Raw genomic sequence first — 13,521 nt, forward strand, 5'->3', positions numbered from 1 at the left:
TGCGATAACGAGATTCACGGGTTACTTATATCGATATAAAAAATGAGTTTATGCTTTTTAGGATACGATTGGACACTACTTCCGGTAACATCGCGCGCCGGAGGACGAAGAAACGCTCATGTGAAACGTCCGATGAACGCGTTTATGGTCTGGGCTCAAGCTGCACGCCGACGACTGGCAGATCAATACCCACAGCTTCACAATGCCGAATTGTCTAAAACATTAGGAAAATTGTGGAGGTAAAAGTAATCTTTTTTCAAACCCTCATCTCATATCCCTTTTGTATCACGAAATCCGCATTAATATTTTACTCTTAACAGAATTCTCAGCGATGGAGAAAAACAGCCATTTATCGAAGAAGCGGAAAGGTTGAGGAACGCGCATAAAAAGCAACATCCTCATTACAAGGTTCATAAACCGACAAATGATAATTTTTTTGTGCTACATAGGTAAAAGTTCAGCCCTATTCGGCTTTTCCAGTATCAGCCACGTCGTAGGAAGCCAAAAACCGAGGACCAGATGAGCATATCGATGAATCGTGGTTCGCTGCCCTCGTGCAACAGTAATTTGGATACTGGAGGATCAGGGGACTGTGGATATGGTCGACTATACGCGGATAACACAGCGAAGAGCTACGAAAGACCAATTTATCATGATCCAAAATCAACTTACGATCTTTCCAGATCGTCCTGGACAGCCGAGAATATTAAGTACTCACCTAACGAGCATATAGCCAAGCCCTATGAAATTCCTCCAATTAAATACGAGCCCACGATGAAAAGCTATATAGACATGAAACGCCACGAAGCAGCTGGTCCCAAATGTCACGAAGCTATCTCGAAATATTCGGACTTGCAAACTAAATCGTACGAATTGCCGAGGTACCCGGAATCAAAAACCTATCAGGATACGCTGAAATATTCCGGGGACATTGCTGGCGCTAGTAAAAACTACACGTGCATGCACAGTCAGTATTATTCTACTCCGGAGAATTATTCGATGCACGAAGAAAATGATTACCAGCCTCAAGGTATGTCTGCCCACAGTTTTTATCCATATATCTCAGCTTCCATGGCTCAATCACCCTATTATATGACGCCACGGTAAGGTGCTACATTCGCCCCCAATTCAGGAATCGTGTAAATAGAGTTATAATGTCTTTCTTTATATTTTAATTGTATACAGGGTGTTTGTAAAAGTCACGCGACCCTGACGAACGAGCATTTCTCCAATATCTTATTATATCGATTGAAACTTTAGAAACAACTTTAATATATAATATTTTACGAGGCGTCACCTGATTAACGGCCAAGCCGGAAAACCATCTTACACTTGTGACTTCTTGCAAGAATACAATTTTATATACTTGTTAATTATTCTTTTGGCAAAAATCAACAATTATAAAATGTCAAAGGATTTTTCTTCTAAACATGCAGGTCTCATCGTCCATGGCTTTCAGTTTCACCATTACTCAAACGACAGCCAATATAAAAGTAGTAAAACTATAAGAAATTAGTTATTTCTTGTATTGTAAAATTATAGGATGCTGAGAAGCTATCATCGTACTATGAGCAATAGTTTATGGAATCAGTTAATAAATGTAGCTGAAGAGAGATATATTGCAATAATTTATTTTAAATTAACAAAAAAGAATTAAGCGAAAGGAGATGGGACTGCAAGAATAAATCGCTTTTTTTTCAGTAAACCATTTAATTGTATTCTAATGTCTTTATCTCGATAAAACTTCATGTTGAAATAAATATATCACAAAATTGGTCTTTGTTACTTGTATCTTGAACAATGCTATTTTTAATTTATACATTATAAATAACTGAGGTAATTAGATAAGTGACTCGAGTATAACATATACAATCAATAAAATCTCATAATACATTTTGTAAATAAACAGTTAAAATATTATATATAATAGGCATATAATTTGGTTTTATGTTTACATGGAACGATTTATTTAATACTATTATTCTATAGCCATTTATTGATCTTTAGCCACCTCTTGGTAATTTCATTGAAGTCAAGGTACATTAAATTATTGATTGGAACAATGATTACTTAAAAATAGTCATCAATTGTGCTAAATAATTTAATATAATAAATAGAAAAGTTTTTCAATTAAATAAACAGTTGAATAAATTTATCAACCATCACGTATGATAAAAAGAAATTATCTACAAATTATAACAAAGAAAAAGTTGTACCTTCTCCAGATAAGAGCATTGTTAATTAATAAGTAAAGATAAAATAAAACTTTAATAGCTATTGTTAATCACCTTTTATTCCTAGCAGCACAAAATGTCCTCAGTAAATACCAAGAATACTTAGGTAGATATCTGAAGATATTCCTAGTATTTACTTAGGGATTTTGAACTACCTGGAGCATTACGATCGACCATAACAGCCAGCTCCTTAATTAAATCCCTATTTGCATGCATGAAAGCTTTGGCAGTCCAAATCATGTCTGCCAGAACTTCATCACTTTTCTCATCCATAGCAACATCAGTGGATAATTGAGGATTAAATCTATAATAAGGGACACCTATCATTGAACACCAGGTTCTTGCCCTATCTACTACTCTACCATTAGTAGCAGTAGCTTGATCAACAAGCAGTGTAGCCATAGTAGATACCCCAAAGGCTAATTTATATGTACCCCACAAGCTATCTGGCCTAAAAATGTCAACGTCAGACAGAGGGATAGTGGGTACTAAACCAGTACCAAGTGAAACTACTAAAGAAAGATCTATAACCTCTTCTTCTAAATTTATGGCTTTCAAAGCAAGATTATACTCATGAATTTCGGTTATGGCATCTAATGTAGGATTATTAGCTATTAAACCACCATCTAAAAATCTACCGAATGCTCTGAAGTATGAAGGTGCTGCACCACTTGCTCGTGCAGCTTTCCAAAGTAGTTGTTCTTCAGGGTGTAATGTTCTTTTAAAGACAGTATTTACAGGTACATTTAATAACTGACTAGGAGATTCATAATTTCTAAAAATATGTAGATCAAGTGGCTTGCGGTCTGCTAGAACACCAGTTATCATAAGTTTTGGCATAGTGATATCAGCCATTACAGTATCTGTACCTAAACATTCTTTTAAAACTTTTTCCAAGCCTTCACTGTTATATGGCCTCATACCAACAAAAGCTTCTTCTTTAATTCGAAAATAAAGTGCTTGACATTCTCTTAGACTTTTTCCAGCTGCTAGTCCAAGAGCAAGTATACCACCAGTTGATGTACCAGCTACCCATTCAAAACAACTTATTATTGGTTTATTTAAAACAGATTCAATTTCTAGTAATGTTTGAATGAGAACCAATCCACGAATACCACCACCATCCATGCATAATAATCTGCCTCCCTTCTTGCGCTTTTTTTCTAAAGATGCTAGCTTATCCATTCCTGCTACGTGAAGCATTTGATCCAAAGCTGTGCGTTTTATAGTTATAGGAGGTTCACTGGGAGTTATACCAATATAATTCTCAGACGATTTGCAGCCTAAATTACAATTAGTCATGTTTGGAGAACAACGCAAAGCTCCTACAGCCTCAAGGTAATATAATATTTTGTGACCCTCATTAGTTCCAAGATTTACCAAATGCCTCGGCGTTTCTCCTTTATTATTAACCGCGTTTAAATCAGCACCAAACCCAATCAACATTTGAACAATAGTTGGGGTAGACTGTGATGTTGCAAGATGCAACGGAGTATTTCCTTCATTATCAGGAATGCTCACAGAAGCCATGTGACTGAGTAATGCAACTACACATTGTAGTCTTTTCCTTATGACCATAATATGTAATGCAGTTCGACCCATAAAATTCAGAGCATCTACATTGCAGTTTTTTTCAATTAATGCATTAATTACTTCTCTGCCACATGACCAGTGTAATGGAGTACCACCATATTTCATATCCTCAGCATGAAGTTTCAAATTTGGCTTATCATGTAAGAAATCTCCAACATAACCAGGACTTGTAGGCTTATCATCCATAGCAGGAATATTCACATCTGCACCAATCAATAATAAAGCTTTGACACAGTCAGGCTTGTCATTTAAGCATGCTAGATGAAGAGGTGTATAACCATCACAATTTCTACTGTTTAAGGTACTTGGAAGACTAGATCCCAATGCCATAATGATTTCCTTAGTAGAGGAAGCTGCATAATGATACACTGTATTTCTTTGATGATCTAGATGTTCTAGAGAGCTTTTTGAATCTATCAGAAGTTGTACTATTTGTAAATTGTTTGTCTGGATAGCAACTTGTAATGGTGATTCGCCTGTGGTAGCATCGCCACTATTCAAATGACTGTTTACTGCAGCATAGGTGAAACCATCACTGAGACAAAAGTATGCTGCAAGGTGAGCTAATGTCCATGTTGGGTGTAAACTCAACGTATCACATAGTTTTTGAAGCATGCTCAGATTACAAATCTGTGGAAGCATAAATAACATTGTATTAGATGTTTGTTTATTAAAAAGAAAAATTGCATAATTATAAATTTTTTTGTTTTAAATTACCTTTTTAAATATTTGAACAAACATAGGAATTTTATCCTTAAATATTTTGAATTGTTTCTCAGCATCCTCTAGGTTTTGAGATCGATATAAACTATAAAATTAACATTTTTATTTAACATTTTTCTTAACTGGACTGATTTAAACTTAATTAAACATTAATTTTGTAACCTACTTATTAAAATATTACCTGTATGCAAAAACAATTGATTCTGTGCAAGGCCTGTGTAGGAGAACCTCGTATTTATTATTACTTTTGTCTTTTGGTGGACCATACAAAACAATACCATCTTCACGATTTATAATTTCTCTATTGCTGTAATCTTCAACGTCGATTTCTATAACTTTGTTTGGTGGAGACTCCGCAAAAACAATATTTCGAAGAACGTTATTAGCAATTGTTCCAAGCCATGCCATGATTTACGTAATTCGCTAATAATCGCTATTAAAGAGAATGATCTGTCGAAAAATGGTTAATCTTAAATAAAAATAGCACAAATGTTTATGAGGTTATGTAAGATCAAGTCAAATCCGAGTCACACGCACAACGAAATTTTTTTTATAATATTAAAACTAAAAATCTATAATATTTTTTAAAAATAAGTAATAATACACTTACAATCAAAACTTCGTTTAATTAATGAGTACATGGACCGTGGCATGGAAGAAATGAGTAACTTGATTTGACCAAAGTTTAATGCTTTTATCTGTGTGATTAGTGCTGATTGATATGATCATATGATACACAGTACACAGCGCCAGAGATAGTATTTATAATCGCAGAGCCGACAACAGAACCGCAATGTAACCTGTGACGCAACTATTGAATTTGAAGTTTGACCGTCAAGGTCAAGGGGGGTCAAACCTTAAAGCTAAAATCACACGGAACTTGATTTTCTATTAGATCCGCTTGCTGTATTTGTGAAGATTGACCAATGAGGATATTATTTTCAGTTTGCAAACATATTCTTATTGGTCCTCGTTCTTGTAAGTCCAGTATGTTGAGTACTAAAATGTAAAATTATGGGAATTTGTGTGTGGTCTCCCCACCATGCCTCCTTGCTATGTATTCTTTCCATAACCAAACGTTCACGCGACACGTTAATTCTCGCGCCGTGAGATTCCACCTTTAGTATACATATATGTACAGAGCTAGTTACGTGCTAGCAGTAAATTACCGAACGTAGCCTATGAATAAAACAAACTTGAATTTAACTTAGCAATTACTTAACACGAATACTGCTCTAAACATTTAACACAACCCTTTAAAAAATTTTTCAAATCATTATTACGTTGAAGTACGAAAAAAATTGCTTAGTTTATCGACGCGTCTCTCGAGTTATATGTATACCGTGATGGTTGGAAGTTTTAACACTAGGTGGCGCAAGCTTTCAGATTCTTATGTAGAATTGTCTTATAGCTCGCAATATAATTCTAAATTTATAATACAAAATTCAAAGTAGCTTTTAATGAGCTATATATCATTATTTAAATAAAATTTTCTGTTTTAATTTAAACAATCAATATAATCTTTAATAGAAACCTAAAATGTTACAGGCTGCTATTGTGTCACGCAATAGTTTTTTTACATTTTGACCAACATATTCAACTTAAATTAATTCTTTTTTACATGAGGTATAATAGTTAAGCCTTATTTATAAGGTCTTAATTAATAATCCGGAAATGCAGGATTCGGTTTGGCTCTGCATTTCCTGAGTTCTCCGAGGTTGAAACAATTACATGCAAGAGCATTAAGCGAGACGAAAAAAGACCGATTTTCTTTGTTTTTCAATTGTAAAAATTATCGGCGCAGTTCCCTTCATAGTTTATGACAAAGAAATTGATGCAAGAAGGACAGTCGATGGTCGATCGCCACGGACCACAAAAGAGTCCCCGTGACAAACCGAAGCCAATTACTAACCTCCTGAGTATAGTGATGGACCAATATTTTTCGCGCCAACGAACATTATTGCAAACGTAGCGCGGACGGACAAAAAGATTTCAACTGTAGGTGAAACAATCACCGATTTCTAGACTTTTGCACAGAAAGTGTGAAACCGAACAAAATTCATTTCACCCATTCCAGAATCCATATAATTTTTCCCCTCAAAAATCAATAGATTTTTTTCTTTACTGCAGCTTATTGAAAACTATAACACAAAAGTTTCCACCGCATTTCTCTATCTGCGCATTAAAACTCATAGAATAGTATATTTATATATAGTTTATATTACATTTGTCATAATGTTGAATTTCAGCGCTCTACGCGCGATTCAAAACGCAGCGTTTGAATCTGTTATTGGAACTTTTACACCATCGATTTTCACTCATATGCAATTTTATCATATATTGCATAATTTCTACTTAAGCGACTGCATATCTAAAGATTTTTTTAAACGATGAGTTGAAAATTCGATTCCACTGGCTATTTAAAGAGCTACTATAAATCTCTACTGCAAAATTTCAAGTTAACGGCTCAGAAAATAAAGCAGGCAAAGCAGCAGAACGTTCATATCCAATATTTAAAATAAGCAATCAGTGGTAGCACGCTTTTCAATATTGACGGGCTATTAAAGATAGCTGCATGGATGGAGAGATATAAAAAGTTTGAAGTGTAACGCTCAGGCTTAGGTGGTTAGCAATACGCTAGAGCTGCCGCCGCAGCTCATTGGCCTTTAGAAGCTGGCGATCACGATCGCGAGCCCGCGCGCGCGCGCGCGCGAGCTGATTTTTCTTTTTTCTCATCTCGAAACGTCGCGCGTCTCCTTTCATTTCAACGCATGATCGCACACCCGATCCAACCCGCGCAACACACCCCACCGATCTCTAATCCTTTCGTGTCCTCGTGCTTTGCCGCTGATACGGTTCGTGAATCGTGAAATAGAAAATCAACTTAAATATCTCAAACGAATACTGCTGCTGCTCAAATTGCGTAATCCTCTATTACGAAATGGAAAAATCTAATCATAATTGCGCAGAAAAGTTTTCATGGATCTGCCAACAGTGGTACAAATGCAATCACAAAAACAACTGTCTCCTTTTGTATATATTCCTCAGTTATATATATATATATATATATATGCATGGGGAATATTTTATCCTGCGTAGTCAAAGAACACCAAATTTGATAATACAAACTTTCTCCGAGCTTACAGAGTTGCAGTTTTATTTGCTAAATACCAGATTCATCAAAATGTATTTAATTACATTGGTTACGTTACAACAGGACCTTTTCCTTTGTCAACGTATCTTACTGAATTACGGTATAGCAATACACGTTTCCTAACTATCAAGGGACATTATTTATACCGATTCAGATACAAGCTTAACAAGAGAAAATTGTGCCAAGTGGTAGGAGAGTCAAAGGTCTCTGGTAATCAAATGATCTACATTCCTTTTGCGAGTTTATCCATTTATTTGCAATTTTTTCTTGTTCCAATATCCACTTCCATAGTTGGAAAAAAGTGACTACGGCGAGCAAAGAGTATTAACATCGCTTAGGAGAACAACTTTTCAGACTTTCCGTCGAATCTTCGTTATTTTTTTCTACAACTTTTTACTCCCGAGCAAGACAGCCAATTGATTTATTCCAATGACGTTGATTGACATAACGCGTAGATAGATCGAGCCCGCGGTGCATCGTGTGGGTTGCGAGGGAAGGCACAGTCGCCAATCGCTTTCCACAGATCGTATAACTCAAACCGGAAACGGATAGCGCGATCGATTTCTTCTTTCGTCCTACAGGAAGACCGATAATGGATCGCGTGTCTCTCGGGCAGACACAGAATCAGCGTCAGGTGAGACACGTACGCCTTGTCTACAGCTCTGTGTCTATGTCTATGTATATGTATCGAGAGCGTCTCCCCCCTCTATCGCACAAAACGAAAAATCATCTCAAATCACTTTCACTGCGCGACAGCTCTCTGAATCGCGTCTACGGACTATTGTCGCTTTTATTCGAACCAACAAAAAATTAATAGAAATTTACTATAGTATATCTGTCGAACACCTGTATAAGCCAGAATTAATGGCAACTGACCGTTCCTTTTTCATTAGGAAATAATAATTTCTGCAGAAGAAAGTCTTCTCTATAATGATGAAACTTTCTTACCTACGTCATAGATGATCGTAATAATTTTGCCCCAGAAGAAACAATCGAGATTTGTTATTTTTAAATTGACTTTTCCGAGAATCGAATTATAATCTGTTCCTATATTAAGATATCGGTAATATGCATCTGGATCATGAACGAGTTAAGAGGGTTTGATGGGTATAGATATAATCGCGATAATTATATATTCATAAATGAAGAAGAAGAAGCGAAGTTTACATAATCGATCCTTCGATGAGCTGAATTGTTTTGTATCGAAAGACGCGTTTCCGCGGCGCTCCTTGAGGACGGTCGACCAATCAACGATCTCGAAGCAATACCAGAAAATTTTCCATATCGTCCCCTCCCACCCCCCTCTATCCTTCCTTCTCCTCCTCATCAATTTATCAACATTGCTAAGTTGGTCGCTTTGTTCCGCATAAATTGTTCCAACGATACGCGTCGGTGGTTTTAATTATCAGCGACACGAGTATAACTATATGTATACTACTGTATGAAAAACTATCATTAATCAGAATTCGCAATTGATTCGCATATGGCGCATATTGCGCAAAATATATAATCTTGTCGATCCTTTGGACGCGTTTGAGCAAAGCCGGTCTAACGTGGTTTCGGTGTATATATATATATATATATATATATATATATATATCGACAGGGTTCCCGTAGGCGGTGTACAATCGCTGATAAAAAACTAACGCAAAGGATCTGGTTGAACGTAAATTCGGATCGCATTTCCGCGATCGAAAGTCGATGAGATTGGCGACCTATGCGAAAGATCCATGGAGATCAAAGTGTGGGAGTTATCGCAACGGGGTGGAGATCTCTGTGCGATCTAGCAAGTAGACACATATAGGTGTTTACGACGTGTGTGTTCTTGCACACGGGAACCAATCTCGAGCAGTCGGCACAAGTCGGCAAATGTCAAGGGATCCCTTGAAATTGACTGCTGAGCTCTGGGATGGGAAAGACAGTGCTCTACGCGCGCGTGTGTGTGTGTGTGTGTGCTTCATAATACACGCTGCGGATGTGTTAGTGCTAAGCGGCATTTAACTCAATGGTGCATAATCATTCACAGGATTGCGTCTCCGTGCGAAACTGAATTAGATAATACAAATGCGCTAATTCCCCCTTCAGATTAATTTCTCCCATCCTCAGGATCTCACGCCGCATTTGTTCCCCAAGAGCATTATTATATCTTTTGCCGTAACTCTTGCATGAAAAAGTATCGGTCGTTCAATTAATCAATATGCGCGCACACAAAGCCGCGTTGAGCAACGGTTCTTAATTCGCGTTTCATTATCGAATCAAATGAAAGCCACGCAATGCTGGAAACATTGCGTTGGCTAATGTTGTGTGTACCTTTGTTACTGTTGCGTGTCAATGTTGTAGTGTCTTGGCAGACGTTCGCTTTGAATTTTGGTGAAATATCATTTTACTGCAGGCTGTCGTTGGCTCTCTTGGGCTATTTTTTGTAGATACGATGGTGGGTATAAAACTTGAAGATAGATCGTATCGAGTAGCGTGGGTGGAAAGCTAGAGGGAAAGACGCACGTGAGAGACACGTGTGTGGTGGACATACGTGACGTGACGGAGCAACGTAACGCGAGAGAGGGAGTGAAATGGCGCTCGACTCTTTTGTGTGTTTGTATACGATAAATACCGGTATAGGTATATAAGGGGGTAAATGTCAGAAGATTCCGTGAATCAGTCTGGGAGAGAGAGAAGGATGAGTCGCGTTTGGATGGCTGACGTCACGAGTCGAGAGGAAAATGTCAGGGGATTCCTCGGGTCGAGGAAGCCGTAGGTAACGTGATGTGAGATCGGGACGCCAGAGTCTGTAGATAAAACGGAGACCACAAAACTGCTAACGAAAAATATTGTATATATATATAGTAAACGTCTTACATAAAGCGACCACGCCCTGCTTCCTTTTGCGCATGCATGTATGTCTATGTAGGCCTATTGCCCGTTTACGATTGTTGCAATAGTGTACATATACATAAACATGGACATGATAGATATACAAAATCCAATGTATCCTTGTCGTTAAGTTTGTGCTTGCGCGCGTCTCTGCGCCTCCATGAATTGTTTCCATGCTGGTAACACGCGTCTTTACCATTGTATATATATATATATATGTATACTTGTACGTATACTCTAACAGCATCATTCAAATATAATTATCCTTTCTATTTAATGTCTTTTTTTTTCTTCCGCCACCATAAACCATGCATTTCGTAGACTATTACATTTCGCTTATGCGAGGAGAGGACCGAAACTTTCAGCCATACTAATTCATCTTCCCGTTTAATTATTATTTTTTATTGTCATGATTATCAGAAAATATACGGATCATCCTTTTAAATGTACATATATTATCAATGAAAAGCATTGTTACAGCTGCGTCAGGCTAAATCATTCTTGCTCTCGGCTCTTCCTCCTTGAAGATGTTTCAACGTATAGCTGTATTATACATATACATATAGGTACTTGACATCAATCTACAGCTCGCCACGAGTGACGACCTCGAATTTCAGAGACAGATTAATCGGACGTATTAACAATGTTGCGAAAGCGAGATTAAGACACGCATTTCGATCATCGGGATGATCGATCTGATGCCTCAAACGGTTTCTTTTCAATTCAGCTGCTGAATGCGATGGCTCTGGCCAGGTGGTAGAAGGATCCGGCCCGGCGATCCATGAAAAGTAGATCAGATCACGAATTTTTCAACACAGCTTCGCTCGTATTTCAATTATAGATCATTTCGTTAGATCTGAAACAGAAGGACGGAACTGTCAATCGAAGAAATTAATTGTTATATAGGAAAAAGTTGAATATCTTTGGAAAGCAATTATTAATGCGACATTGTTGTCAGTGGCAGTGTTCGCGTGATTGCGCGATAGCAGCTTGGCTGTTAATTGATTTTTAACCGATGCGATGATAGGACATGGTTATTTTGCACAGTGTCGAGGAGATGTCGTTATCTGTATGAAACATTACCAATTCTATTTCAAGGCTCGGTGTAGGGCCTGCGGCACTCCCGTTACGTTTCTTTTGGTAGCACCGGTGCAACATGGATAGTGCTATTCCAATTATCGTATCCGGTCTACTGGACCGGTCAAGACCGTACTTGTACTGGAGATACCACTCTGTTCTTTACCGTTATATTTCAGATAAATTATTAACATCACTTTCAATTCCATTTTTCCACCCAGAATTATGAATCCTTTTCGATCATCATATCAAATTCCCAAAACGATTTGTTACATCCAAGCAGACTCGTAGCCATAAACCTTTTCAACAAATCGTATATATACCCTTCGCCATAATAATTCTCTTATTGTATGAAAGCCTGACCTCGATAAGGCAAATAATAAAGTTTTGTACTTTGCTTTGGAGCCTGTGAGATAGCTAGAAAGATGGTGCTGATAATAAGTGCATGCAAATGAACATTTCGTAAGTCAGCGGTACTCGCGAAGAATGCGTAGATTGGATATTTTCTCTCATTCCATCAGTTTAACGAGCTTATTTTAATTTTTACACGCGTTAAATTGTTACACTGGCTTCTATAATAATTATTGCTTTTGAAAAAGGATTTTTATTTATTGGAATATTGAATAGATTTCTTACTCTCGCGTATCGACGCAAAATTATGGCTGGACAGAGAGAGAGACTTGGCATTAAAAGCAAAGATACGTATAGAAGCGATCCTCTGTGTACGTTGGTTCTTTAAAATAATGACACTGCTCGGACAATTTATTGCGTCGGTGCGTACGCGACAATAATAACAAGAGCCGTTTTCCGGATTCTTCGGAACTATCATCCAATTATTTTATAAGGTCAAGTAGAGGTCCGACATTATTGCCAGCGATAGTTCTTCACGGCGCTACCGTTACATTCGAGATAAAAATTTGGTTCGTGCACACGAATGCTTTGCCGCTCACGCCGCACGTATAGCTACGCATCTGGCTGGCCTCCTAGGCTCAACGCCACACTTACGGTTCTTCAGGGAACGCGAGGAGGATGCTGCTCTTGCTGCGCTCTATGTGTGGCGGGGCTTTGGCTGCTGCAACAGTCGTCGACACCGCTCCACGTGTCCATGCATTACGACAAGCCCGAGGAACGCCCGTTTTCTTCGCGATTTAACCCCTTTCTGTCCGCGTGATAAAGTTCAAGCATATAGTGATAAAGTCAGACCACTTTCTGCGCTTGTTTCAACGCTAAACTGGATATCAAGTAAAATCGCATCTAAAATTGTCCTGCCTTCTGGTCGCGATTCTCTCTCTCTCTCTCTCTCTCTCTCTTTCTCTCTCTCTCTCTCTTGCTCTTGCTCTTTCTGTACCGTTACGACGGTATTATTATACTTGTGAATTTTGCGTTAAAATTCTTTGACAAAACTGCATGTTGCACCATTTTATGTTCACTTTTATTATACCTTATATCCTTTGAAGAAACGTTCCTTGAAACGTACGTGCCTTCCCAACTCGCTTGACGAATATTGCAATTAACATTTGGATAAGGAATTCAGCAAAGCGATGCAATGGATTGAAAACCCACCATATGCGAAACCTATGAAAATAATGTGATTTCGCATTATCAATAATGAAAACAGATGAGTCATAGAGGTTGATAGACTAAACGGACTGTTAGATCAAGTATCGATAATATATTGCTAAATGCTATTTCAGTATTTTTCTGCATTTGATTAATTATACGAAGAGGGAGAGGGAGAGGGGGAGAGGGAGAGGGGGAGAGAGAGAGAGAGAGAGAGAGAGAATTCCCTAATAATCTACCACATCTATCGCATTAGCATTGATAATTAATAGGATTGGGGCAGGAAGTATATGGTACTTGACGTAGACC

General features: G+C 37.8%; 2 protein-coding genes across 3 annotated transcripts; one reads left to right on the forward strand and one right to left on the reverse strand.

Annotated features, from left to right (window-relative positions):
• Positions 1-112: 112 nt before the first annotated feature.
• On the forward strand, positions 113-1,515 carry LOC136785529 (transcription factor SOX-8-like). Of its 2 annotated transcripts, XM_066746590.1 has the most exons (4): positions 113-239; positions 321-408; positions 481-1,030; positions 1,186-1,515. In XM_066746590.1, exons 1-4 carry the CDS (start codon positions 133-135, stop codon positions 1,194-1,196), a joined length of 756 nt encoding a protein of 251 aa, XP_066602687.1. In that variant the 5' UTR covers positions 113-132; the 3' UTR covers positions 1,197-1,515. The 2 variants fall into 2 exon arrangements, with proteins under 2 accessions (XP_066602687.1, XP_066602686.1); XM_066746589.1 differs by having other exon boundaries at positions 481-1,515.
• A 182-nt stretch (positions 1,516-1,697) lies between these two features.
• LOC136785528 (85/88 kDa calcium-independent phospholipase A2-like) lies at positions 1,698-5,362 on the reverse strand. Its single transcript, XM_066746588.1, has 4 exons — positions 5,161-5,362; positions 4,732-5,000; positions 4,545-4,635; positions 1,698-4,457 (listed from the first exon to the last, which is right to left on the reverse strand). The coding sequence occupies exons 2-4, from the start codon at positions 4,956-4,958 to the stop codon at positions 2,361-2,363; spliced, it is 2,415 nt and encodes an 804-aa protein (XP_066602685.1). The 5' UTR covers positions 4,959-5,000; positions 5,161-5,362; the 3' UTR covers positions 1,698-2,360.
• Positions 5,363-13,521: the final 8,159 nt, after the last annotated feature.

The sequence above is a fragment of the Prorops nasuta genome, unplaced genomic scaffold (assembly GCF_024137725.1).
Source record: "Prorops nasuta isolate Cenicafe-Biocafe unplaced genomic scaffold, Cenicafe_Pnas_1.2 PNAS00466, whole genome shotgun sequence".
Lineage (NCBI taxonomy): Eukaryota > Metazoa > Arthropoda > Insecta > Hymenoptera > Bethylidae > Prorops > Prorops nasuta.